We start from the raw sequence: 27,183 nt of genomic DNA, 5'->3' as shown, positions 1-27,183 counted from the left end.
AATCCAGACTCAAGTTTCCACATTGGTAACAGGAGGAAGGCTTTCAGTGTGTCTTTAAGGGGGCCATGCAGCTTACTGGAAGGAAAGGTCCTGAGAGGACAAGGTGACTTGGCTTAATGTGGTGTTTGCTGCCCCCTGGTGATGGGGCCGACTCTTCCCTTGAACCATGGGAGCCTATGTTACCTCTAACTTCCTGCTTTGCTGGGGAAATGGGTAAGTGGGAGGGGAGGATGAGATGGGGCACCCCTTCTGCCCCTTCACCTTCCCTGGCCCATCCCACCACCGGCGTCAGCATTTGACATCTATGATGGATCTCTTGCTCTCTGACACTTTCATACCAATTACTGTAACTGAGTGTTGAGCACGGGGCTTCACGTTTGCTAGGGAAGTATGCTACATTTGGGCCTCGTTTCCAGCCTTAAATTCCTGCTAGCTGGCTCATCTAGTCTATTGTGAAAGAAGATAAAATATTGTAACTTGTGAGTTGTTTAAGAGCCCACTGCCCTGGCCTGGGACTGAGAACAAAGCAGAACAGCTCCCAGGCATGCCAGGGCAGGGCTGTTGTTAAGGCATTCCTAAGAACATCTCCATTGTAAAGATGAAAAGGTATGCAAGGACCAGCAGGGCTATATTATCTGAGTCAACACCACCTGGCCGGAACCTCCCCTCTGTCTACTGCCCCTTGACGCCGGGTAAAGTCATACATCAACTGGTTGCTATGTGAACAAAGATAAGCCCCCAGCCCACAGGAACAAAGTCCTGGTGCCCTGTAATGTTTCTGTTAATGTTTAAATAAGCCAATAGTGTGTTGCTATGCTGAATTCCACACCCCTAAGCCCCTTACCCCATAAAACCCCTAGCTTTCGAGCCTCGGGGCCGACATCCCGTTATCTCCTGTGTGAGATGCATGTCGGCCCGGAGCACGTAATTAAACGTCTTCATGTAATTACAGCAAGAGATGGTCCTTCGTGATTTTTTGGGTGCACGCCGAATCAGGAATGGGGTGGGGGTTTCCCCACTAGGTCTAACAATTGTACTCTGTTATAGCAACTGTATAGATACCCCAGAACTCACATCTGTGTTTGCAGTAGTTTGACTTGAGAAGTACCATTTGGGGCCAGGGATATCCATTCTACAGAGGAGAGGGGGGCTAGAGATGGGGCTCAGTGGTGAGAGTGCTTGCCTAACACACAACAAACTGGGTTCAAGCTCTGGCACTGCCAAATAAGTAGTGAAGCTCAGGGGAGAGCAGCCAATAGGGATAGAATGCTCAAGATGCAGAGGCGGCTACTTGGCTGTTCTGAATCCTAGAGCTTTCCCTGCAGTGTCACCCTCTGGAATGCCCCTTTGTTAGATGGTTTGTCTACAAGAATTAAGACTTCCTGCCCCCTCCCTGTTCCAGCCCACATTGATCCCTTCCTGGCCTCATTTTTGGGATCTAAGCTGTTGCTTCTCTTTGCTCAGCAATACTGTGCTCACAGGGCTTCCCCTCAGCTGAGACTCAACTGTTGTTCCTGAGTTTTGCAGAAAAGGTGTCTGCAATGTTGGTTTAGGGGCAGGTTCTAAAGAAGCCCAAGCTGGCCTGGAACTTGCTACATAGTCTAGGTGGGGCTTGCCTTCAGTCAGACACGGTCACTTCTCACATGCTGCGATTATATGAGTGTGCTACCCACCCCTGGATAGCTTAGTGAAAGATCTTGTGCACGCACACACACACACACACACCTTAGTCTTGAAGTAAGGCATATCTAATGTAATCATTACAATTTTAACCATTTGAAGGCTACAGCTTTTAGGTACACTAGCTATTGTACCGACCCCCCTACCCCACCCATCGTCAGAGGGTTATAATTCATAATGGAACTCTTCCCACAAACAAATCTAATTGCCGTGGCAAAAATACCTCAAAATTAAAAGGCATTTTGCCTCATAGCTTCAAGGGTTATCGTAGGGAGGACCGTGGTGGCAGAATTCACCTCAGAGCATCCAGAAAGCAGAGACACAGAATGAACAGCTGCACTAGCTGGCTTCCGACTTTCAAAGATTAGCTTTATCGTGTCTGTGCATAATGAATGGGGGGGGGCACACACAGGCCATGGTATACAACTCTGTCCAGCCAGTTTTCAATCCTCCTATCTTTAGGTGGATTCCCAGGATTGAACTCAGGTTCCCGTGTTTGTGTGGCAACACCTTAGCTTCCGAATCATCCCCCCAGCCTAACATACTCTTTAAACTTCATTTTTTTTTTGGTTTCGTTTTGTTTTTTTCAAGACAGGGTTTCTCTGTGTAGCCCTGGCTGTCCTGGAACTCACTCTGTAGACCAGGCTGGCCTCGAACTCAGAAATCTGCCTGCCTCTGCCTCCCAAGTGCTGGGATTAAAGGCGTGCACCACCACTGCCCGGCTAAACTTCATTTTTTAAATTATTGTATGTGTATAGGAGTTTTGCTTGGCACATATGTATGTATGTGCACCACATGTGTGCAGTGCCCACAGAACCCAGAAGAAGACTTCAGATCTGGAACTGGAGTTATAGACTGCTGGGAACTGCCATGTAGATGCTGAAAATCAAACCCAGGTCCTCTGGAAGAGCAGCCAGTGCTCTTAACAACCAACCCACCTCTCTAGACCCTAACATACTTTTAGTATGGAAATGTTTGTTACTTCTACAAAGAGGACCCAGGCCCTACCTGGGTTGGGGAAACCCGTCTTATGAATCCAGAGTCTTTACTCTTGGGCTCTACATTGCCTCTAAATGCATCTGTCCTCATCTTCACACAAACTAGACCCAAAGTCTTGCGCTCCCTTCTACATGTTCCTCCCAATTTCCTCATGTCAGGTAACAGCCTGTCAGCTATCCACCTACACCAGGCAGAAACTTGGAAATCAACTTTGATCTCATTCCCTAACATGTACCCACCCCAACTTAGGATACTTTTGTTTTCAAAATAGTTCTCAGATGTTCCTCAAAGTGCATTATCTACCCACTTTTTTTTTTTAAGCCTTTTTCACCCAAAGCCACAATCACCGGTCTCCTAGAAGACTACAAAAGGTCACTCACTTTCTCCGTTTTCTTATTTTTAAAATTTGTTTGAGACAAATTGTTATGTTGACCAGTCCAGCCTTGAAATGACCTAGTCTCTTCCCTCAGCCTCCAGGGTGTCTCCATTATTTATGTCTAAAATTTAACAATACACACACACACACAGCTTTAAAATTCCTGTTTCACAGGTGTCTCCAGAGACAAATGCTCGTCGCTGTATAGTTCCTTCCAGAGTCGCAGTCTTCTTAGGTGTTAACTTGGCTGTTCAATGTATCCTACTAAAAATCAAGAACTCCTCAGGCTGCAGAGGGTGGTGGTGTGGAGCAGTGTCCCTGCCCCCTCACCGCGGACAGAAGGAATCCCTTGGCACTTTTAGCCTGAGTTCCATCCCGCCATACAGTTTGCATAGCTCAATGGCTGTCTTCACAACCCCTCTCCCTAACATTACAGTAGTCTTTCTCTATGCAGCACTAGTCCCCATCCTTCGCCGCTCTCAAGATTTGGGAATTACAAATTCATGGGTGAGTTTTTGAAGGGCCCTCCCAGGAGGAAGGAGAGCAGTTACGCAAACCAGAAAACCCCAGCAAAGCCTCAAGCTTAGTGGAGGAGATCACTATTCCCAGAAGCCCCTTCACCGTGGATTGGGTCGTCTCTCCACCCAAGACCCTTCGCGCGAGAAGAATGAGCATGCGCGAAGAGGTGTGCGCATGTGCAAAAGACTACCGGGGGGTGGGGGGGCCGACTGCACCTCCCAACATGCTGCGGGGGGAGTGCGTCACTCCGCGTGACGAGCAGCTTCCGGCGTGGAGGGGCGGGGTTGCGCGCGCGGCTGAGGCAGCTGCTGGACCTGGGAGGGGAGCGGCCCTGGGGCCGCTAGGCTCTACCCGCAATGGAGGCCGTGCCCCGGATGCCCATGATCTGGCTGGACCTGAAGGAGGCCGGTGACTTTCACTTCCAGTCTGCGGTGAAGAAGGTGAGCACACCTTCGCCGCGCATCTCCGTCGTCTGCCCGCGCGTGACGCCCCCCTGCGCGCCTGTCCCTCCCCGGGTTCCGTCACAGGTCGGGCCAGGCGTTTTCCCTTAGGATGGCCCTCCCCTCCCGGGCCGGCACATCATCGTTTTCTCCGACTGGCAGTGCATCATTGTGGGGACCCTCTTCCCGACTTCTGTCCCAGACCACCCGCGTTTCAGCGAGGTTCAGCGCTTCCTTGCGATGACGCTCCTGGACCCAGCTCTTCCCTGTTCCTCCACGTCCAGGGAGCCCCCACGGGGAGCGATGGCGGTCCAGGGTCTACAGAGTCCATACTAGGCCCGGGCCTTGGTGGCCTCCCAGTTCAAGACTGGACTAGGAAAGAATGTGTGTTTAAGACCGGAGCCCCAGTGGTCCATAGGAATGTCTGGCTCCTAGAGTGTGACAGTGTGTGTCTGTGTGCAGTTGGATGTCTGACCCTCCAATTCTCTATGGTCTCCTGACAAAGACAAAATTTCTGTTCCAAAGTTCCTTTGGACCAAAAAGACAGTTTCTTCTTGTTGATGATAAGAGGGCTTGAATCACGCTAGGGCTCTTGGCATCTTATGAGTCATTGTGCCGGCTAGAGCAGTCGTTTGGAGCTCACTGAGGCAAGGGGTTTCCGTGGTGAGATCAGGTATGGTGATGTGGAACTGGGTAACCTCTGAGAGGGCCGTAGCAGCAGTGGGCAGGTGGGGAGCTGGGAGGAGTCTTGGGGATTTAGCACAGCAGCTGTTCGAGTAGACAGTCTAGAATCCTTTACCACTCTGTGGTGTTTAGGGAAAGAAGGAGAAAGAAAATGGGTTTGGAAATAGTTTCCGATGGACTTGCCTCCTGGATTCTCTTCATATCTCCACTTCCTCCGATCAGGCCCTACTTGGTTGCATGCTTGAGAATGGGGTGAGATGCATTGAGGTGCCGGGTGTGTGGATGTGGTGGTCCAAGCGGTGAGTATCAGACCCAGACAGAGCCTGGCACAAGAAGCTAGGCAGGTGCTCCTCCACAGAGATATATGCCCCCAGCCCAGACTCCTTCCCCACCTGTAAGACCAGCGTAGTAAGCCAATTGATCTAAATTTACAGACTTTTGTTAATTCCTTACCATCTTCTCTTTGTGTTTGTTTGTTTGTTTGGCTGTCCTGGAACTCACTTTGTTCGAGGCCTCTCAGAAATCCGCCTGCCTCCCAAGTGCTGGGATTAAAGGCGTGCACCACCACTGCCTACCACCCTGCTACCATCTTCTGTTTAATGCAAATATTATGAGGTGAATTTTTCTAAAATGTATCAAAATTGAGGAAGATAGAGATATAGTGTCTTGGGCCCTGGCTATACAGAGTCTTACAGAGTAAAGCCAGTATTTTTAGTTTCCCATTCAGGATTCTCTCTGACATAGCCTAATTCTTTGATGTTTTGTCTTGGTCCTGTTGTAATATGTTATATGTTTGATCTGTGTTTCTGTGATTTAGGTATTCCACATTCTGTTCATAATTATTACTTCCTGTTTCCTTATAGGCTTTTCTCCTTGTTGTACTTCTGATTGTGGAAATTATATTACCTCAGTGGTTGCTACCTCATAACTGTTAATTGTGCTAGTTAGGAATCATAGTGTAAATATCTGATCTGCAGGCTATCTGATCTGCCACCCCAAAGGAACTCAGGCCTACAAGTTGAGAACCACTGTTCTACTTAAAAGAGCTCTCCTGTTTGCCCCACAGAGAGGCAATAGGGCCATTCTGTAATCTCTGTGAATTGCTTCCATTCAACTTTCAAGGTCCAGCTGAAGCTCTGACTTCCAAAAAGCTTAACTTAATCTGGATTAGTCTTTTCCTCTTCTGAATTTCTTTCCCTTCACCCTTTCTTTAACAGCAGTTCCATGTGCTGTGTTGGATCTTTATTTGTGTGTGTGTGTGTCTGTGTCTGTGTCTGTGTCTGGGTGTGTGGGTTCAGGCATGGCAGTACATTTGTGTGGAGGCCAGAGGTCAGCTTGCAGGAGTTAGTGTTCTCCTTCTGCTAGGCAGGTCCAGGGACTCAAACTCAGGTGGTTAGACCTGGAGCAAGTGCCTTCCTCCCCTGACCCTGCTACTCTGGCCCTATATGTACTGGGTTTTGTTCGTTTTCTCTTTTCAAGACAGGGACTCACTATGTAGCTTTGGCTATCCTGGAACTTACTATGTAGACTAGGCAGGCCTCAAATTCACAGGCCTGCCTTGGCCTCCTAAGTGTTGGTATTAAAGGTGTGCTCCGCTACACTCTGCTCCTATATGTGCTGTGTTTTAACCCCATATTCAGTTGGGATACCAGAGGGGCCTCTCCACGTTCCTTTAGCCTCATACCCTCTACCTAGGAAAATGTTTCTCAAATGACTGACCCTCTAGAGCAGTGGTTCTCAAACTTCCTAATGCCGCCCCCTTAATACAGTTCCTCATGTTGTGGTGACCCACAGTCATAAAATTATTTTTGTTGCTACTTCATTACTAATGTAGACCAGGCTGGCCTCGAACTCAGGGATCTGCCTGCCTCTGCCTCCCAAGTGCTAGGCTCAAAGGCCTGCGCCACCACCGCCCAGCTACTGTTGCTACTGTTGCTACTGTTATGACTCATAAAGTAAGCATCTGGTATGCAGATGATCCTCGGCAGCCCCCCCCCCCCCCCCGAGAAAGACCCACTTAAATCTCCAAAGGGGCCATGAACCACAGGTGAGAACCACTGCTCTAGAGGGAATTTACATTAGATTTAGATTAGGTTGACCCTAAATACATGAAAAAAAAATCTTTGTCCAGGGCCTAGACAAATGGACAGTAGAAAATAAAACATCTCTCTTACGGAAGCCTGGAGTTTGGTTCTTATGGCCCACATTGGTTGGCCAGTTCAAGACTGCTGGTAACTCCAATTTGGGTGTGTGTATGTATGGGGGTGGGATGGGGTAGGGGGATGAGATTCCCTCTTCTGGCCTCCGAGGGCACCTGCATTCACATGCAAAACCCACATACATTTTAATAATAATATCTCAGCCTAGTCAGATATGGTGGTTATATGTCTGCACTTGGGAAACAGAGGCAGGAAGATGGAATTCCTGGGCTGCATAGTGAGACCCTGTCCCAAAATAAGATATAATCTCAGTTCCAAAATTCCTAGATTTTTGGAGGGTGGGAACATTGGTTAAGACAGAGCTCTACAGAATTACAGGCAGTTATGGCCTAAAACTTGCTATATAGCAGAGGCTAAGCTTGACCTCCTGATCCTCTTGCCTCAACCTCTCCATTGCTAGGATTATAAGCAAATGCTACTGCATCAGGCCTCCAGATTTCTGTTTGAATGTAACCTTTCTTTTTTTTAAAGATTTATTTATTTTATGAGTACACTATAGCTGTCTTCAGACACACCAGAAGAGGGCATCGGATTTCTTACAGATGGTTGTGAGCCACCATGTGGTTACTGGGAATTGAACTCAGGACCTCTGGAAGAGAGGTCAGTGCTCTCAACCACTGAGCCATCTCTCCAGCCCAAATTCTGGTCAAAAAAGACCCTGAGAGCACCTGTTCTCAATGAGAGGCGTTGCTCCAGAAATACAATTCATACTGGGCATGGCCACATATACCTTCAATCCCAGCCCTTGGGAAGTAGAGGCAGGTGGGTCTCTGTGAGTTCAGGAGCAGCCTAGTCTACATAGTTCCAGGACAGCAAGAACTATATAGTAAGACCCTATCTGAAAAGGAAACACACACGAACATACATTTCCCTGAACATTAGAAGAGATTCTGCAGAAGCCACTCTCAGAGCCTTGGAACTTACTCTTCCCTGACAATAGAGTCCTTGCCCTACTGTTTGCCTCTGGTCTGGTTGTCATTCTCTGTCCTCACTCTAAATGCAGAAACTACTGTTGACTTGGTGGAAGCTCAGGAGAGAAAGAGAGAGAGAGTAAAAATTGGTTCTGTTGACAGGTTCAGCCATAGCAATACAGACAGTCATTCCAAGGTTTTTGTTTTTGTTTTTGTTTTTGTTTTTGTTTTTGTTTTAGTGGTGCGGGGTTTGAACCCAGGGTCTGCTAGGCATGCCTGGCAAGGATTTTGACGCTGAATTATATCCCTATAATACAGCCCCTTACCCCTTATCACAAAGATCCATTGTGTAGTAGAGGAAAGTTGAAAATTAGGGCAGTTTAAAGAGTAAAAATACCTGGGCCTGGAGAGATGGGTCAGCAGTTAAGAGCACTATCTGCTCTTCCAGAGGTCCTGGGTTCATTCCCCAGCAACCACATGGTGGCCCATAGCCATCTATAGTGGGATCTGATGCCCTCTTCTGGCATGCAGGTATACATGCAGCTAGAGTGCTCATAGACATAAAATTAGTAAATAAATCTTAGAGAGAGGGGGGAGAGAGAGAGAGAGAGAGAGAGAGGGAGGAGAGAGAGAGAACGAACTATCTACAAGGCACAGGAGCGCCCATCTGAAGAGATTTGTGTTGGGCACTTGCATGGACCCAAAAGATCCACACAGTACAGGGTTCTGGTTGTTGTTTGGTGGTGCTAGGGAGTGAACTCTGGGCCTGTGTACTCTCCCATGTACACTCAGCCCAGTGTAGGGTTATCTCAGTGACATTAGCTTTGGTTGTTGGCAGGAAGCCCTATAGTCAGTTAACTAACCTGTAAACATTTAACTAATAGAGGTGTAACTGTTGACCGGTTGTTGATACCTTAACTAAGTTGTTCTCTGTGCTTTCGGGTAGGCAGCAGGTTCTGAAGCAGCTCTTTGGAAGAATGCCCTGTTCACAAATCAGTATGTCTTTGCTTTTGCTCAGATAAATTTCATTAAATGTAAGCTTAGTTTTTCTTTTTTTTTTTTTTTAAGATTTATTTATTTATTACATGTAAGTACAGTGTACCTGTCTTCAGACACTCCAGAAGAGGGAGTCAGATCTTGTTACGGATGGTTGTGAGCCACCATGTGGTTGCTGGGATTTGAACTAAGGACCTTTGGAAGAGCTCTTACCTGCTGAGCCATCTCACCAGCCCTTAGTTTTTCTTTTAGCAGTATTGTTGTCATTCCCAATGGATGTGACTTCCCTTCCTTCATGTGAAATAGGAGTAAGGAGAAGTATAAGCCGGTTTTGAACTGCAGTGCTAAACTAGGTTAGCACTTGGGCTCACATAAGCCCTTAGTGGACAAGCACTGGCTTTGGGCTGTTTCGCATCAGCTTTCTTTTCAGATCTAGGGATTGAACCCAGGGGTTCAAATGAGGCAAATCCTTCATCAGTGAGCTACATCATCCGTCCTATGTGCCATATTACCCTTTTGGAGGCCCAGAGGACTGACTCACTGGAAACGTATGAAGGTGACTCTTGTGCTCTTTACCAGTGCATGATTTGGGCACACTTGTTAATATTAAAAGTCACTTCTTTGCTAAGCACCTATCCATAAGCAGCTACGTTGGAGCAGAAGTCAGGCTCACGTAGCCTGAGGTGGTGTAGCCATCCATCCCTTGTTCTTTTGTTCTCCATGCAGACCTGGGAGGGCAGTGATTCTGAGAATCCCGCCCTTGTTGAGCTTGCCTTTGATTGATACATTCTGGGCACCATGGGGCCTCCATTTGGTTTCTCCTCTCGCTCTGGCTGATCTCTAAATGTTCATTTCCCATCAGAGGCCTCTGGAAAGCTGTCTGCTGTCAGGCATATCACCAGCTCGCTGCAGCCTGCCTCTGTAACTTCACTCCTCAGTCCTCTTCTGTGGGAGCTTTCCCACTTCCATATCAACCGCTGCCCTGCTCAGGTCATTCTTGAGTTCCTGCTTCATGCTAAGCCATGCTTCCTCCGAGTCCCTCATCTGCTTAGCAGGGTCCGGTCCTTTGTCCTGTCAGTTGACTTGCTCTGAGGAAAGCGCATGCTCCAGCTTCTTCCTGCTGCTCAGCTTGGTCACATCCGGTGTTTTGGCTTTGAGGAATTTTTGTCTCTTCTAGAATTCCCACAGGACAGGTAAATGAGAAGAACTGAAATGAAGCCTACTGATCCCCTGTGCTCACCAGTGGAGGACACAAAATATATAAAATACTGTCAGTTATCTGTGGTGTGGATCTGTTTATGTCTTATCACAGATGAGAAGACTCATTTGATCTGCCTGAACCTGTCTTTCTACTTCTGTTATAATGCAGAATGGTCCCATTACGATGACCTGGATGGTTCATAGTCTTTCCTGACTTAATTTCAAACATCAGATGCTTGTATACATTTCACTCAGAGTTTATTTAGACCAGATTCTTTTCTTAGAAAGTAATCAATTCTTTGGTGTGTGTATGTGTACATGTTTGTGTGTCTGCAGGTTATACATGTAAGTATATGTTGGCTGGAGGCCAACCTCAAGCATAGTTCCTAAGGAGCTGTCTACCTTAGTTTTTGAGATAGGGTCTCTCACTGGTACCTGGGGCTTGTGGAGGAGGGTAGCTGACTAGCAAACCCAGGGATCGCTATCATCTCCCGCGCTGCTGGGATTAGAGTTGGGGTGCTATGTACAGCTGTTCATGTGGGTGCTGGGAATTGATCTCAAGCCCTCATGCTTGCTGTGTGACAAGCACTTTCCCAACAACTGTCTCTACCTAGCTCCCCCATCCCCCACACCCTTTTTGTTTTTCAAGACAGGGTTTATATATATATATATATATATATATATATATATATATATATATATATAAAATATTATATTATATATTATATTATATTATATATTATATTATATATTATATTAATTATATAATATATATTATATATTATTATATTATATTATATATATATATATATATATATATATATATATATATAGCCCTGGCTGTCTTGGAACTCACTCTGTAGACCAGGCTGGCCTCAAACTCAGAAATCTGCCTGCCTCTGCCTCCCAAGTGCTGGGATCAAAGGTGTGCGCCACCACTGCCTGGCCCCAACTCCCTTTCTAAGACAGAGAGTTGTAGTGCAAATGGAGTTTGCTATAGCCAAGGATGATCTTGATATCTGACCTTGTCCCCACCTCTTCCTTCTGGGCTTCTGTAGGAGTAAGGCAGCTCTCCCAGCTGTGTGCCGCTGCCCTGTGAGTGTTGGCTGAATAAATCAGTCTAGTGCTAGCACCCTCTGGGAGTTGTAGCTTACTTACTTCTTCCTCACTCATGCTGTTCAGAAGAGACCAGCCAACTGATCAAAAGGGATGTGGAAGGAGTCTGAGAATTATGTGTAGTCAGACTAGGATAGGCTTTAAAGAGTGTGCTCTCATGCCTGTACCTTTGACCTGTCAGACTTGAAGACATGACTTTGAAGACTTGACTGGGCTGAAAGCTTTACTTGGCAACACTCTGCCTTGTGAATAAAGTTTTGTTTATTTGAAATTCAGCAACTGATCGTGTATAAAGTAGCAGCATTGTATGTACGACTCAATTTTTTGTGCATTTTTTTTTTTAGTACAGCCCACGGAATGACCTAGATTTGATTCAGCTTTGGAAATGGAAATTTTAAAAATGAAGGAAGAGACAGTATATGTGATGACCTGACATATATGATGATTTGGGTGCACACATGTAGTACTAGCCCCACAGAGTGCTGGGGTGGGAGAATCCTGTGGGCCTAGGAGTCAAAGCCCAGCCTAGACAACAGTGAGACACTCAGTCTTTAACAAGTTCCATGTGATGTCTCTAATGCTTTATTTGCTCATTGCTTTAATTAGCGTGGCAAAATTTGAAGGCATTATATCAAATTAAGAGTAATGCAGAAAGTGAGCATGCTAATAGAAGAGACTGTGAGGTAGAGTACGGTTGGTGTCAGGAAGCCTGCCTCGGTCCTACTGCCCCTGTTGTTAGTCACCGATCTTCCTTTTCTCTAACCTGCAAGCCATGGCATGATTCAGAATTCTCATTCCAGGGATCATTCTTGACATAGTTTTGTATCATTTGTTATAAGAAGAGAGTAACAGCTCAGGACAAGTGCAGCCTCTAGAAGCAGACAGTGTTAAATGACCTTCAGTGATACAAATGATCATATGCTAATCACACATCTCTTATCTGCTATACCAAATATTTTTGAGAAAGGGTGTGGCTCTGGCCGGACTGAAACTTGTTATGTAGGCCAAGTTGGCCTCTAACTCAGAGGTCCATCTGCCTCTGCATCACTAGTGTTAGGACTAAAGGCTTGTACTACCATGACCAGCTGTGATATGGAATCTTATAATTTTGAAAAGATTAACATCTTACCATATGAGAAGAGCGTATGGTTCTGAGTCTTAGTACAGGTCTTGCCATATCATAAAGTGTATCTTCAGTTGAGCATCCTCTTTTTCTGTTTAGGATCTAGACTGAGTGTTTATGACAGATCTGTGAGGCAGGTGTAGCAGGTGATATTAACACCTTTTACATGTAAGAGCAATAAAAAATCAGGCCCAGATCCACAACAAGCCATGCCTCCTGGAAACAGCTTAGTTTACCCAATTTTGTTGGAAGGAAGGAAAAGAAAGGCAAGCTGAGCAAGCGAGGGGCATCTAATCTAGTCAGTCAGCGGTGTTCCTCTGTGGTCTTTGCTCTCAGTTCGCCTCCAGGCTCCTGCCTGAGGTCAGACAGCTCATGGCCGTCCTCTCTTGCTTGCTACCTTTGTGTTCTGGGGATTAAATTTAGGTCGACCAGGCTTTTACGGCAAGGACCTGATGTCATCACTAAACCAGCTTTCTGTGCCTAGTTTTAGTTGTTTTATTTCTTCAGACTTACTAAATTTCATGTTTATGATTGTCTGTATGTATATCTGTGTACCACATGTGTGTCTGGTGGCTTTTGAGGTGAGAAGACATTGGATCCTCTGGAATTGGAGTAATAGACATTTCTGGGCCACCATGTAGTTAGTTGCTGGACGTTGAACCTAGGTCCCCAGGAAGGGTTTTCATACTTATTCCTATAATGGCTACACTAATTTATAGTCCCACCAGCACTGTATGAGAGAAACAGATCTCTCTCCATCCTGGGTGCTGGGATCACAAGTGTGAGCCACCGTGGCTGCGTAATGAGGCACTCGGGATCAAACGCAGGCCTTCCTGGGAGACAGGGGAGCCTCCCCAGCCCTGCTGTTTGTTTGTTTGTTATTATTTAAATTAATTTTGTATTAAGTTAATGTTTTATTTATGTGTACAACTATTTTGCCTGAATGTGTATCTCTGCACCACGTTTTGAGGGAAGGCCCGCAGAGGGTACTGGATCCCCTGGAATGGAAATTAGAGATGGTTGTGAGCTGCCCTGTGGGTGTGGGAATTGAACCCGTAACCTCTGGAAGATCAGCCTATTCTCTGAACTGCTGAACCGTCTCTCCAGCTGGTGTTTTTGGTTGACATCCCACTCCATGCTGGCTCATTTCTTGAACTCGTGATCTTCCTGCCTCTGCCTCCTTCAGCAAATCCTACTGGCATGCGCCACCACTGTGGGCACTGTCTCATTTCTCATCACGCTCCCTCTGGCTTTTCTTGAGTGGAGGAAAGTATGGAGCACTTTTTTCATTGATGCGTTCCTTGTCAGGAGGGGCTGGTGGGGAAGGGTTTGTTCTCTTGCTCTTGTTTGCTGCCTTTTGCCTATTTGCAATTTGAATTCCGGGTTATAGTTGAGACTCCAGCAGAGAGGATGCTTGAATGAAGTGTTTGCCCAGGGTGTAGTCTTCATTCTCACTGGACCAGAGGAAGAGGAGGCTGTCAGAATCCGCATCTGTGCTGCCTCAGACTCAGAGCGGCTCTGCAGCTCATTCTGCTTACAGAGTTTTTGGTTTTTTTCTCCCTCTAGTTTGTCCTGAAGAATTATGGAGAGAACCCAGAAGCCTACACTGAGGAGCTAAAGAAGCTGGAGTTACTCAGACAGGTAGGAGGAAGTATTTTTATGTAGGGCCAAATTTAATTGGTTTGCTGAAGAGGATTTAAAGAAACACAACACAACACAACTCTGCCTTCTACTGTGGCGGTCATATTTGGATTTCAGATTGTTTGTTTGTCTGTCTATAAAAGCAGCAGATAGAAGAGAGCTTATTTTACTTTCTTTTACATAGGATCTCAATGTAGCTCAGGCTGGTCTTGCTTCTGTCCCAAAAGTTCTGGGACTATAGGCATTATATTCCTTTATGTTTAAGACTTAGTTATTTTGCTGTACTGGGGATTGAACTCATGTCTTCAGGCTTGGTAGCAAGTGTCTTTAGCTGCCTAGCTGTCAACCTGGTCTATTTTTGAGACATAACCTCATGTAACCCACAGAGGCCTAGACACTGTATGCAGCTGAGGATGATCTTGAAGTTTTGACCTTCCCACTTCCTCCTCTTGGGTGCTAAGATGGCAGGTGTGCACCACCTGATTCTGTGGTGCTGGGGGTCGGGCCCAAGCTTCATGTGTGCCACCATCTGGGCACCCACATACTCCATTGTTCTTTGTTTCAGACTGGTTTTCTCTGTGTAGACCAGGCTGTCCTGTGTAGACCAGGCTAGTTTCAGACTCACAGAGATCTGCCTCTGTGTTCTGAGTACTGAGATTAAAGCCAAGAGACCTGGCTGGTCCTTATTTTTGTTTTTGAGACAGGGTTTTGTCATGTATTTTTGCTGGCCTGGAACTACTTGTAATGTAGTCCAACCTAATCGTGGACTAAATCCTCTCCTCTGTCTTCCAAGTGCTGGGATTATAGGCATATGCCTTTATATGTGGACTCAAGGATCTTTTTCTTTTTTTTTTTTTTTTTAAAGATTTATTTATTTATTATATATAAGTACACTGCAGCTGTCTTCAGACACTCCAGAAGAGGGCGCCAGATCTTGTTACGGATGGTTGTGAGCCACCATGTGGTTGCTGGGATTTGAACTCTGGACCTTTGGAAGAGCAGTCGGGTGCTCTTACCCACTGAGCCATCTCACCAGCCCAAGGATCTTTTTCTTATTTTAAAATTTTTAAATTACATTTGCTTATAGTATGTATGTGTATATGTGTGGACATGTGTGGAAGTCAGAAGAAAACTTGCAAGAGTTGGCTCTCTCCTTCCACCATGTGGGCAACCATAGACCCTCAGACTTGATGGCAAGAGCCCTTACCAGCTCAGCCATTTTGCCAAACCCCCGAGGTTGGCTTTGTTGTTTTGTTTTGAACTTAAGTCTTTTTTGTTTGTTTGTTTGTTTGTTTGTTTTGGTTTTTTGAGACAGGGTTTCTCTGTGTAGTCCTGGCTATCCTGGAACTCACTCTGTAGACCAGGCTGGCCTCAAACTCAGAAATCTGCCTGCCTCTGCCTCCCGAGTGCTAGGAGTGAAGGCATGCGCCACCATGCCCGGCTTAGTTTAAGTCTTAATCTATATGGCATTCATCTAGGTATATTATATGTGAGGGGTAGTGGGAATCTCCCTTTTTGGCCCACATTTTCATTCATTTGAAACATTTTTTTCTACTTTTCTACGTTGTCTTTTTTTCTGGCCCATGAGATTCCAAGTGTGTAGCTCCTCCACTATTTGCTGTTTCACATCTTCTCCTACCTGAAACGTTACTCTTTGCTTTGGTTAGTGATTCCACACTGGATTCTACCTGGTCATTATTCACGTAGTTGCAATCTTAATTAGTAGAGCAAATCTCACGATACCCTGTTTAAATTTTGTGTTTATATACACTCAAGAGGGAAAGGGGGCCATGTTTGGAAGAGGGGGGACGTCTATGTGGCGATTACAGGACAACTTGCAAAGTCTGTTCTGGGGACCGAACTCAGCCCATTAGGCTTCACACCAAGCACGTTCGCGCACTGAGCACCCCAGCAGTTCAGTGCTGTGTTTAAGTAACTCCTATTCTCTTTGTTTGTTGTTATTTGAGATGAGGTTTTCTCAGTAGTTCTGGCCATTCTGGAGATTGCTGTGTAGACCAGACTGGCATGGAAACCACAGAGGTCTTGCTGCCTCTTTCTTAGTGCTAGGATTAAAGGTATAAGCCATCATTGTCTTAATAGCGGGTCTGTTAAGTAGTGATGATGTTGGCAGTCAGATATCAACGAAACCCTGGGAGAGAAACACTTGTTATCAAGCATGACGGTGCACACTTCTGAGTCCAGGTACAGGAGACAGAGGCAGGACTGCTGAATGGGAGCCTCAGCCATGGTGGCACCCTTTCTCCACCCCACATTAAAAAAACAAAAAGCCACTGGGTGGGGGTGGCACATGTCTGTAATCCTAGCACTGGGGAGGCAGAGGCAAGCAGATCTCTGAATTCTAGGCTAGTCTTGTCTACACTGAGTTCTAGGACAGCCACACCACAAAGAAACCCTGTCTCCAAAAACAAACAGGAAGAGAGGTCAAGGCCATCCTTAGTGGCTAGAGTTGGAGGCCAACCGGAGCCAGCAGACGTCCATGGCAGCTCTCAGTTTAGACACTTGTGGAGCTGGAAAGGTGCTCAGTGGTTAGAGCTCACACTGCTTCCAATTGGTTCTCAGCACCCATATCAGCCTGGAATTCCAGCCCTGGGGGAACTGATGCCCTTTTTTGGCTTTGGAGGGCAACTGCACGCACATGCACATACCCACATACACATAACTAAAAAATAAAACCGAAGCAAAGGCAGGCAGATCACTGTGACTTCAAGTTCAAGGCCAGCCTGGTCTACTAGTGAGCTCCCGACTACATAGCAAGCAAGACTACATAGTGACCCCATGCCCCTAGTTAGCCTGGAACTCATCAGGCTAATCTTAAACTCAGAAAGCTCTACCTGCCTCTGCCTCTGCCTCTCTGCCTCTCTACCTGCCTCTGCCTCTGCCTCTCTGCCTCTCTGCCTCTCTGCCTCTCTGCCTCTCTGCCTCTCTGCCTCTCTGCCTCTCTGCCTCTCTGCCTCTCTGCCTCTCTGCCTCTGCCTCTGAAAATAAATCTCTAAACAAATACACACAATACTTGGTTTTCATTTAAAATCAGGCGGCATTGATTTCTGTTGCTTTGTGTGTGTGTGTGTGTGTGTGTGTGTGTGTGTGTGTGTGTGTATATTCAAAAGAAGATAAGCCGGGGCTCATTTGGTTTATATGCCAAGCATGCAAGCATGAGAACTTGGGTTTGGATCCCCAGATTCATATAAAACACCAGGTGTGGCCATGCACATTTGTAACCCTAGTACTTGGGGAGTGGAGATGAGTAGCCAGTCCAGCCAGTTGGAGAGCTCTGGGTTTCCTGAGTGACCCTGTTTCAAAAGACAAGGTAGCGGGTGATCGTGGAAGATACCTGATGTCAACCTTGGGTAGACGTACCAGCATACACGTGTGCATATATTCACTCTACATACACACAGAAATCACATCACTACCTGTAGATAATCACTGTCAACATTTTGAGGTATAGTCATCCGGTTTTCCCCCCTTTTGGTCTGTATATTTATTTGCATTTCATATGCTTTTACAGAAATAAGATCATACTATATTCATCTGTTACTTTTTTTTTTTTTTTTTTTTTTTTTTGCCTAGTAGCATGTCATTGAAATCTTAGTGTATCCCTAGCAACCTTTGTCTTTAGTTTAGCTGTGGACTGTTTTCTTGTGTGAGTAGCCTTGACATAATTCATGTAAACAGCCTTCTTTAATGGGAAGTCTTGTGGCATCCGGGGTTTTAATCTGACAGTGCTGTGAAAGTGGTTTAGTATGCACATTCAAGGATTTTTTCCTTTGTCTTGGATATCTGGCCTCCCACACATCATTTTTTGATGCAGGGTCTCGTGTAACTCAGGCTGACTTCAAACTTGCTTTGTAGCCAAGAATGGCCTTAAACAACTGTTGCTCCTACCCGTGCCTCCTGGTCCCGGGATGCAGCTGTGCATCTTCCTGCCCCGCTGACCTGGGTGTCTCTAGCTATACAGTTTCAGATGAAGAACTTCGGATCAAGCTGGAGCAATGTCTCAGCCCTTGAAAGCACTGCTGTTCTTCTAGAGGACTCAGTTTCAATTCCCAGCACTCACATGGCAGCTTACAGCCATATCTAACTCCAGTTCCACGGAAGCCAAGTCCCTCTTGGCATCCACAGACACCAGACATGCATGTGGTACATATACATGTAGGCCAAACACCTATACACATAAAATAATATTTTTTAAAGTAAAAAGTTAAATACAGTAAAAAAAAATTCAAAGCACATTACAGAGTGTCTTCTAGAAATGTGGGGCAGACTCAGTCTGCCAGCCTTGGCTGCCAGGATGGTATATCCAATAACTGTGGGCATAGAGAGGGCTTTCTTTCTAATGATGGTGAGCCTTTTTCTTCCATCCTACTTCGCAGAATGCTATTCGCGTTGCCCGGGACTTTGAGGGCTGCAGTGTCCTTCGAAAGTACCTTGGCCAGCTACACTACCTACAGAGTCGGGTGCCCATGGGCTCAGGCCAGGAGGCTGCTGTAGCTGTCACCTGGTGAGCACTGGTAGACTGGGCTGGGCAGATGAGAACTTAGAAGATGTGAACTTGGACAGCGGGGATGCCTGGGTGATAGGCTTGATCCTTTCCCCTCTCTTCTCTCCTTGCTGCACAAGATGGGGAATGGGTTAGTGTGATCTCCCATAGACGCCTGTCTCATACTGGGGTGGTTGGTCCCCTCCCCTGACCCTTGGGCCCAGGCCAGCTCTTACCATCTGTATGATTCTGAGATGACTGGCATGTCTGCAGGACTGAGATCTTCTCAGGCAAGTCTGTGGCCCATGAAGACATCAAGTACGAGCAGGCCTGTATTCTCTACAACCTCGGTGAGCTGCTTAGTCCTTCCATGGCCTCCTCCAAGCCCTCCCAGGCCAGGGTCTTAGTTCATTAGGTCAGATGGCCAAAACAGCCATGGGTGGATGAAAGGAAGATGCCTGGGTTCTAACCTCTCCCCCACCTCTACCATAGCACACAGGCACTTCTGCTGATTTCTGGGTCCCTGGCACGTCGCTGTTTAAAGGGCTGCTCTGCTGGGCTGACTGTCACAAAAGTTGTTGCTGTGTACTTACTCCAGTAGGGAGTCATGGCCTCTCTTGTCTGAGAGTATCACCCCTACTCCCCAATTAGTGGCTTTCAGATTGCTTCAGGGAGGGAGGTCAAAGCTGGCCTTAGACTGCCCTTCAAGTCAGCTGTGCTGTTGGCTGAGGGAAAGAATGGGGGCTCTTCCCTGCTTTACCCCGAGTCAGGTACATAACCGGAGAAAAGATTTGGCTAGGTTTGTGATTGTTCTTCCTCGGGAATCCTTGCACTGACTGCTCAGGTCTCAGACCTGTTTCTCTGACTGAATGACAGCAGTGCCCCTCGACTTCAGCCTCAGCACACGAGTGGGCGGCCTGGGAAGCATCCCCAGGCTCTCGTAACCAAGTGTCCCCTGCCTCTCTAGGTGCACTGCATTCCATGCTGGGGGCTATGGACAAGCGGGTGTCTGAGGAGGTGAGGCTCGGGGACAGTGTGGGCTCAGCCACCAGAGATTGATTGCTTCCTGCCCTTCGGAAGTGGCATCTTACACCTCTTCCCTCCCAGGGCATGAAAGTCTCCTGCACCCACTTCCAGTGCGCAGCAGGCGCCTTTGCCTACCTGCGTGAACACTTCCCACAGGCCTTCAGTGTGGACATGAGTCGCCAGATCCTTACGCTCAATGTCAACCTCATGCTGGTGAGCAGGAGGGGCCTGGTGGAGCCGGATTGCTCTTGTTTCTGTTTTGAAATAGAGTCGTATTCTGTAGCTCAGGCTGGTCTGAAACTTGCTGTGTAGTCCATGCTTTCTTGAAAATCATGGCCAGTCGTCTAGCCTCTGTCTTTTTGGGGTTAATCATAAGCCACCGCCCCTAACTTTAAGTTGAATTGGAGAAGAAATGACTAAGGGAGGAGGCAGTTCCAGCTAGATCATGAGCCAGCCATGTGCCTGTAGTAAGGGACAGGCAGGAAAGAGGCCCCGCCCGGTGTTGGGTCTTTTGAGTTTCAGGAAGATCTGGCAGTGTGTTAATTCTGGGGGAGACTAGAGGAGAGGAGATATTTTGGTCTGTCCCTTGGCTCCCAGGAAGGAAAGGACCTTCAGGTGACCTGCACTTGTTGCTCCAGGGCCAGGCTCAGGAGTGCCTATTGGAGAAGTCCATGTTGGACAACCGGAAGAGCTTTCTAGTGGCCCGCATCAGCGCACAGGTAGGAAGAGGGCTGAGGATGCCCAGTTTGCTTTGCCCCTGGTCCTTGGTAACTGGACTCATTCCAACTCCTAGGTGGTAGATTACTATAAGGAGGCATGCCGGGCCTTGGAAAACCCTGATACTGCCTCCCTGCTGGGCCGTATCCAGAAAGACTGGAAGAAACTTGTCCAAATGAAGATCTACTACTTTGCGGCTGTGGCTCATGTATGGTGAGGGGTTGCTGGGTGTGGAGTGAGCCAGATGGCTGTAGCCTAGGAGACAAGTCATGATGCCTATTCCTTTTTGCCCAGCTACACATGGGGAAGCAGGCTGAGGAGCAACAGAAATTTGGGGAACGGGTGAGTGGACTGTGGGTAAGGGGGTGCACTGAGGATCTGTTCTGGGCTTTTATGATCGTCTTTACATCATATTGGAGCTGGTCCTCTCTGTCCCCATCCTTGTCTTCCTCCTCACACCATGTGCCAAGCCATCACCACCTTGCAGCCCTTGTTTTTAAGGGTCTCAGGAGGTATGCTGGGGTCCCCACAGGGAGGATAGCTCTTTGGAGGTATAAGCTACAGTGGAGCTGTTTGGGGGCTGTTGGCTTGGCTGGCATCTGCTACCTGAGGGGCTGGTCTTATGGTCAGTGATGTGATCATCAGGTAGGATGAAGTAGGGACATGGAACATTTAGGGCCTGAGCAGGAAAGGACAGACCAGGTTTTGCCCTCCACAGGTGGCCTACTTCCAGAGTGCCCTGGACAAGCTTAATGAAGCCATCAAGTTGGCCAAGGTAAAGCTGAACACATGTGGCTGCCCTTCAGAGCCATGAAGGCAGAGCTAGCTGACCTGACAGATCTCAGCACTGGCCTTGGTTATTTCTTATCTCTGCTCCACAGGGCCAGCCCGACACTGTGCAAGATGCACTTCGCTTTGCTATGGATGTCATTGGGGGAAAGTGAGTGTGTGGAACTAGGGTGGTTATCCTTGTATTCTTGGGGGGAAGCTAACAGTGCCATGGGAATCTAGTTGTCCTTGGTAATTTGTCCCCTCCCCATTCCTGACTTCAGATATAATTCTGCCAAGAAGGACAATGACTTTATCTACCATGAGGCTGTGCCAGCACTGGATACACTTCAGCCTGTGAAAGGTGTGACAGCTGAGGGGAAGCTGGGAGTGGGCTTGGCAGAAGATGGGATGGGGAGGGGGCTGCTTGAGTTGTCATGTGGGCTGATCTCTGATGCTCCCTGCCCTTAGGAGCTCCCTTGGTGAAGCCCTTGCCAGTAAACCCCACAGATCCAGCTGTTACAGGTCCTGACATCTTTGCCAAGTTGGTACCCATGGCTGCCCATGAGGCCTCATCGCTTTACAGGTGTGTAGGAGGGACTGGCCCTTTCCTTGGCACAAAGGGTCTTGGTGTCTCTCAAAACTACAGGTCAATAGCAACTGCTCTGTTTATTCCATAGTGAGGAGAAGGCCAAACTGCTTCGAGAAATGCTGGCCAAAATTGAAGATAAGAATGAGGTCCTAGAGTAAGTGGGGGACAAGTGTTGGGAGGTGTGTACACACCAGGTTTCCCGCCTCCCTGCCCAGAGCCTGGATCTAGACTGTGGGTGTTAATGTGCTGTGGAGACACCAGTTGTACCAGTGCTTGGGCATAGCCTACTAGGCCATGTGGTATTAGAGAGGTAAAGGTGACAGTTTTCTCTCTGCTGAGTCTTCAGTCTAGTTCCAGTGGAGGGGATGGACCGAGCAGGCTCTCTATGTGGAAGGAACTGGGCCAGCCCAGCACCCGCCCGATCCTGTCTTCATCCCTCTTCCTTCCCTAGTCAGTTCATGGACTCCATGCAGCTCGACCCTGAGACAGTGGACAACTTGGATGCCTACAACCATATTCCCCCCCAGCTCATGGAAAAGTGTGCGGCACTCAGCGTCCGGCCTGACACTGTTAAGAACCTTGTCCAGTCTATGCAGGGTGAGCAGAGCACAGCAAACAGATGCAGGGGTAGCATGCAAGCCGTCTGCCAAGGCCTCCCCACCGAGGATGCTGGTGAAGCCCTGGGCCGGGCATGTCCCGCCCACATGTTTCTGTGGATCACTTCCTGTGTTTGTGGGGTTTAGCAGGTGCTAGGAAACAAGCTTTAATCTAAGTGGGCATTTCAGTGTCTTGGGGGCAGAAGGCAGAGTGGTGCCTGGTCTGCCTACCTCAATGTTACCCTCAATATACCTCAGTGCTGTCAGGGGTGTTCACGGATGTGGAGGCCTCCCTGAAGGACATCAGGGATCTACTGGAGGAAGATGAGCTGCAAGAGCAGAAATTGCAGGAGACCCTGGGCCAGGCTGGGGCTGGCCCTGGCCCCTCTGTTGCCAAGGCTGAGCTTGCAGAGGTGAGGCGAGAATGGGCCAAGTACATGGAAGTGCATGAAAAGGCTTCCTTCACCAACAGTGAGCTGCATCGTGCTATGAACCTGCACGTTGGTAACTTGCGCCTGCTCAGTGGACCACTGGACCAGGTGCGGGCTGCCCTACCCACACCAGCCCTCACCCCAGGTAAGCCCCGCCCATTGCTATGGGGAAAGCCTTGGAACTAGGGTCTCTTTGATCTCACTGACTGCTGCCGCCCTCAGAGGACAAAGCCGTGCTGCAAAACCTAAAGCGCATCCTCGCCAAGGTGCAGGAGATGCGGGACCAGCGTGTGTCCTTGGAACAGCAGCTCCGAGAGCTGATCCAGAAGGATGACATCACTGCTTCTCTGGTCACCACTGACCACTCAGAGATGAAGGTGGGTTGGGTGAGCAGCGAGACAGGGCTCTGTTTCCGGGCTTCTCCTTAGGTGGTGGTGTCCCCATCTTCCCTCAGAAACTGTTTGAGGAACAGCTGAAGAAGTATGACCAGCTGAAGGTGTACCTGGAGCAGAACCTGGCCGCCCAGGACAATGTTCTCCGTGCCCTGACTGAGGCCAACGTGCAATATGCAGCTGTACGGCGGGTGCTTAGTGAGCTGGACCAAAAGTCAGTACCTGCCTTTGTTCTTACCGCAGCTCCATCCAGAGCTCTGTCCCTATAGCTTGCCTCAATCTGGCTTTTTGTTTTGCCTACCAAGGTGGAACTCCACACTACAGACCCTGGTAGCATCCTATGAGGCCTATGAGGACCTGATGAAGAAGTCCCAAGAAGGCAAGGACTTTTATGCAGACTTGGAAAGCAAGGTGGCTACCCTTCTGGAACGGGCACAATCCATCTGTCGTGCCCAAGAGGCCGCTCGCCAGCAGCTCCTGGACAGGTAGGTGTGGGCTTTAGGCTTCATTGTAGGTTGAGCCCAGGCCAGCCTGGCTTATGGAGGCTAGCCTTACTTCCCTGCCTGTCCCTTAGAGAGCTGAAGAAGAAGGCACCACCACCTCGGCCTACAGCCCCAAAACCATTGCTGTCCCGCCGTGAGGAGGGGGAGGCAGTGGAGGCTGGAGACACACCTGAGGAGCTGCGCAGCTTGCCCCCTGACATGATGGTCGGCCCACGGCTGCCTGACCCATTCCTAGGAACTACTGCCCCTCTCCACTTTTCTCCTGGCCCCTTCCCTAGTTCCACAGGCCCAGCAACCCACTATCTCTCAGGACCCTTACCCCCTGGAACTTATTCAGGCCCCACTCAACTGATGCAGCCTAGGGCTGCAGTTCCCATGGCACCTGCAACGGTCCTCTACCCAGCCCCTGCCTATACATCAGAGTTGGGCCTTGTACCCAGATCCTCTCCCCAGCATGGAATTGTAAGCAGTCCCTATGCAGGGGTAGGGCCACCCCAACCAGTTGTAGGTCTTCCCTCTGCTCCACCTCCCCAGCTCTCAGGACCCGAGTTAGCCATGGCAGTTCGGCCAGCTACCACCACAGTAGATAGTGTCCAAGCCCCTATCTCTAGCCACACGGCACCACGGCCAAACCCTACCCCTGCTCTTCCCCAGCCCTGCTTTCCAGTGCCTCAGCCTGTACCCCAATCTGTTCCCCAACCGCAGCCTCTGCCTGCACCCTATACTTATTCTATAGGGACCAAGCAGCCTCTGCCTGCACCCTATACTTATTCTATAGGGACCAAGCAGCACCTCACAGGCCCTCTACCACAGCATCAGTTTCCTCCTGGGATCCCCACAGGCTTTCCAGTCCCCAGGACTAGGCCCCAGCCCCAGCCCCAGCCCCAGGCCCAGCCCCAGCCCCAGCCCCAGGCCCAGCCCCAGCCCCAGCCTCAGCCTCAGCCTCAGCCTCAGCCCCAGCCCCAGCCCCAACGGCCAGCATTTGGGCCACAACCTACACAACAGCCCCTTCCATTCCAGCATCCACATCTCTTCCCATCTCAAGCCCCAGGGATTCTTCCACCACCACCACCACCACCCTACCATTTTACTTCTCAGCCTAGTGTCTTGGGACAGCCACCACCCACCCTGCACACCCAGCTCTATCCAGGCCCATCTCAAGACCCTCTTCCCCCACATTCAGGGGCTCTGCCTTTCCCCAGCCCTGGGCCCCCTCATCCTCACCCCACCCTGGCATATGGCCCTGCCCCTTCCCCTAGACCCCTTGGTCCTCAGGCAACCCCTGTCTCCATTCGAGGGCCCCCACCAGCCAGTCAGCCCACCCCTAGTCCCCACTTGGTGCCTTCACCTGCCCCATCACCAGGGCCTGGCCCAGTACCTTCAAGACCTCCAACAGCTGAGCCACCACCTTGTTTGCGTCGAGGTGCTGCAGCTGCAGACCTTCTGTCTTCTAGTCCTGAGAGCCAGCATGGAGGTACTCAGCCTCCTGGGGGTGGGCAGCCCTTGCTACAGCCTACCAAGGTAGATGCAGCTGAGGGCCGTCGGCCACAGGCCCTGCGGCTAATTGAGCAGGACCCCTATGAACATCCCGAGAGGCTGCAGCAGTTGCAGCAGGAGCTGGAGGCCTTTCGGGGCCAGCTGGGGGATGCAGGAGCACTGGATGGCATCTGGAGAGAGTTGCAAGAGGCACAGGAACATGATGCCCGAGGTCGATCCATTGCCATTGCCCGCTGCTACTCCCTGAAGAACCGGCACCAGGATGTCATGCCTTATGACAGTAACCGTGTGGTGCTGCGCTCAGGCAAAGATGATTATATTAATGCTAGCTGTGTGGAGGGTCTCTCGCCATACTGTCCACCCTTAGTGGCCACCCAGGCTCCGCTGCCTGGCACAGCTGCAGATTTCTGGCTCATGGTGCATGAACAGAAAGTGTCAGTCATTGTCATGCTGGTGTCTGAGGCTGAGGTGGAAAAGGTAAGAGCCTAGATAGGTATCTAGGAGGGAATCGGAGTGGGGAGGCAGGGAGTCCAGGAAAGCCAACCTTAATTGTCTTGTCTACCCTTCAGCAAAAGGTGGCGCGTTACTTCCCCACAGAGAGGGGCCAGCCCATGGTGCATGGAGCCCTGAGTGTGGCACTGAGCAGTATTCGTACTACCGAGACCCATGTGGAGCGAGTGCTGAGTCTGCAGTTCCGGGATCAGAGCCTCAAGCGCTCTCTTGTGCACCTCCACTTCCCTACTTGGCCTGAGTTGTGCGTTTACTGTTCTGGGTGGTGGGGTCAAGGTCAAACTTCTTGGGTGCTTAGGGATGAAGGCCTCACATCAGGCCTGCTTCATACCTGCCCTTTCCCTGCAGAGGCCTGCCAGACAGCCCTGGCAATCTGCTGCGCTTCATCCAGGAGGTGCATGCACATTATTTGCACCAGCGACCCTTGCACACACCCATTGTCGTACACTGCAGGTAGGGAGCTGGCAGTACCGGAGTGAGGGAGTGAGGCTGTGTACCCCGTGGGCTCTTGGCCTGGACTTATACTTGTTTGTTGTCACAGCTCTGGGGTGGGCCGCACAGGAGCCTTTGCATTGCTCTATGCAGCCGTGCAGGAGGTGGAGGCTGGGAATGGGATTCCAGAGCTGCCCCAGCTGGTGAGGCGGATGCGGCAGCAGAGGAAACACATGCTGCAGGAAAAAGTGAGTGGGTGGGTTGGGCTGAGCTGGGTCTTGCTTGCCCTTGGTGAGGATGGCCCTGCCCAGCTGACAAGACCAAATGCGTGTCTCTAGCTTCACCTCAAGTTCTGCCATGAGGCATTGATGAGACATGTGGAGCAGGTCCTACAGCGCCATGGTGTGCCTCCTCCTGGCAAGCCTGTGGCCAGTGTGAACATCAGCCAGAAGGTGAGGGCAGTTCCTTGAGGGCTGCTGGGATGGTCACAAGCCCGTGAAAGCCTTCTCACTAGCTCTCCCTTCTCAGAACCACCTTCCTCAGGACTCCCAGGATCTGGTCCTTGGTGGAGACGTGCCCATCAGCTCCATTCAGGCTACCATTGCCAAGCTCAGCATCCGGCCCCTAGGTGGCTTGGATTCCCCAGCTGCCAGCCTCCCAGGCCTTGTAGAACCCCCAGGTCTTCCACCAGCTAGCCTTCCAGAGTCTACCCCTGTCCCATCTTCCTCGCCTCCCCCCCTCTCTTCGCCTCTGCCTGAAGCCCCCCAGCCAGAGGAGGAGCCGTCAGTGCCTGAAGCCCCCAGCTTAGGGCCCCCCTCGTCATCCCTGGAGCTGTTGGCCTCTCTGACTCCAGAAGCATTTTCACTGGACAGTTCTTTACGGGGAAAGCAGCGGATGAGCAAGCAGAACTTTCTGCAGGCCCACAACGGGCAGGGTCTAAGGGCTGCCCAGCCTACGGATGACCCCCTCAGCCTCCTGGATCCACTCTGGACACTCAACAAGACCTGAAAAGGCTTTGCCTATCTGGTCCTTACACTACACCTCCCATCCCTACTGCCTTCAGCTCTACCAGATGGAGATGCACTGCAGGCCTCAGATCAGGCTCTGCTCCCTTGAGGAACCTGACATTTTTCCAGCCCTGGGCTACTGAAATAATAAACTTATTCTGTGGCCATTGTCTTGAGTTCACCTACTGCTGCCTCAGAGGTGCCAAAGACCCCTCCCCCTTTGCTGTTCCTATCCCACATTTCTTGGACAGCTCTGAGAAGGGTCTAGGAGGAGTGTGGAATGACAAGAACTTCAGCCCCTGGTAAA

The 27,183-nt window shown here is 49.3% G+C and overlaps 1 protein-coding gene across 1 annotated transcript; it reads left to right on the top strand.

Annotated features, from left to right (window-relative positions):
* The first annotated feature begins 3,852 nt into the window (after window positions 1-3,852).
* Ptpn23 (protein tyrosine phosphatase non-receptor type 23) lies at window positions 3,853-27,045 on the top strand. The gene is made up of 25 exons (XM_021172120.2): window positions 3,853-4,014; window positions 13,830-13,904; window positions 18,299-18,426; window positions 18,679-18,755; window positions 19,373-19,422; window positions 19,513-19,644; window positions 20,070-20,150; window positions 20,225-20,356; window positions 20,443-20,490; window positions 20,867-20,923; window positions 21,030-21,088; window positions 21,201-21,280; window positions 21,388-21,502; window positions 21,597-21,662; window positions 21,960-22,105; window positions 22,363-22,680; window positions 22,758-22,912; window positions 22,990-23,141; window positions 23,233-23,412; window positions 23,502-25,404; window positions 25,497-25,681; window positions 25,786-25,890; window positions 25,979-26,117; window positions 26,208-26,321; window positions 26,398-27,045. Exons 1-25 carry the CDS (start codon window positions 3,931-3,933, stop codon window positions 26,875-26,877), a joined length of 5,061 nt encoding a protein of 1,686 aa, XP_021027779.1. The 5' UTR covers window positions 3,853-3,930; the 3' UTR covers window positions 26,878-27,045.
* The last annotated feature ends 138 nt before the right edge of the window (window positions 27,046-27,183 follow it).

This window comes from Mus caroli, unplaced genomic scaffold, assembly GCF_978045245.1.
Source record: "Mus caroli unplaced genomic scaffold, Mus_caroli_1 scaffold_11, whole genome shotgun sequence".
Taxonomy (NCBI): domain Eukaryota; kingdom Metazoa; phylum Chordata; class Mammalia; order Rodentia; family Muridae; genus Mus; species Mus caroli.
The sequence above is the reverse complement of the archived record's forward strand: the minus strand, read 5'-3'. Positions and strand labels throughout refer to the sequence as shown.

Excerpts from the sequence above, each read along its gene's own strand:
- Ptpn23 (XM_021172120.2), top strand. The coding sequence starts at position 3,931 with ATGGAGGCCGTGCCCCGGATGCCCATGATCTGGCTGGACCTGAAGGAG. Across the intron at positions 22,106-22,362 it reads CCTTGTCCAGTCTATGCAGG|TGCTGTCAGGGGTGTTCACG; the intron begins GTGAGCAGAGCA and ends AATATACCTCAG. Across the intron at positions 23,413-23,501 it reads CGCCAGCAGCTCCTGGACAG|AGAGCTGAAGAAGAAGGCAC; the intron begins GTAGGTGTGGGC and ends CCTGTCCCTTAG.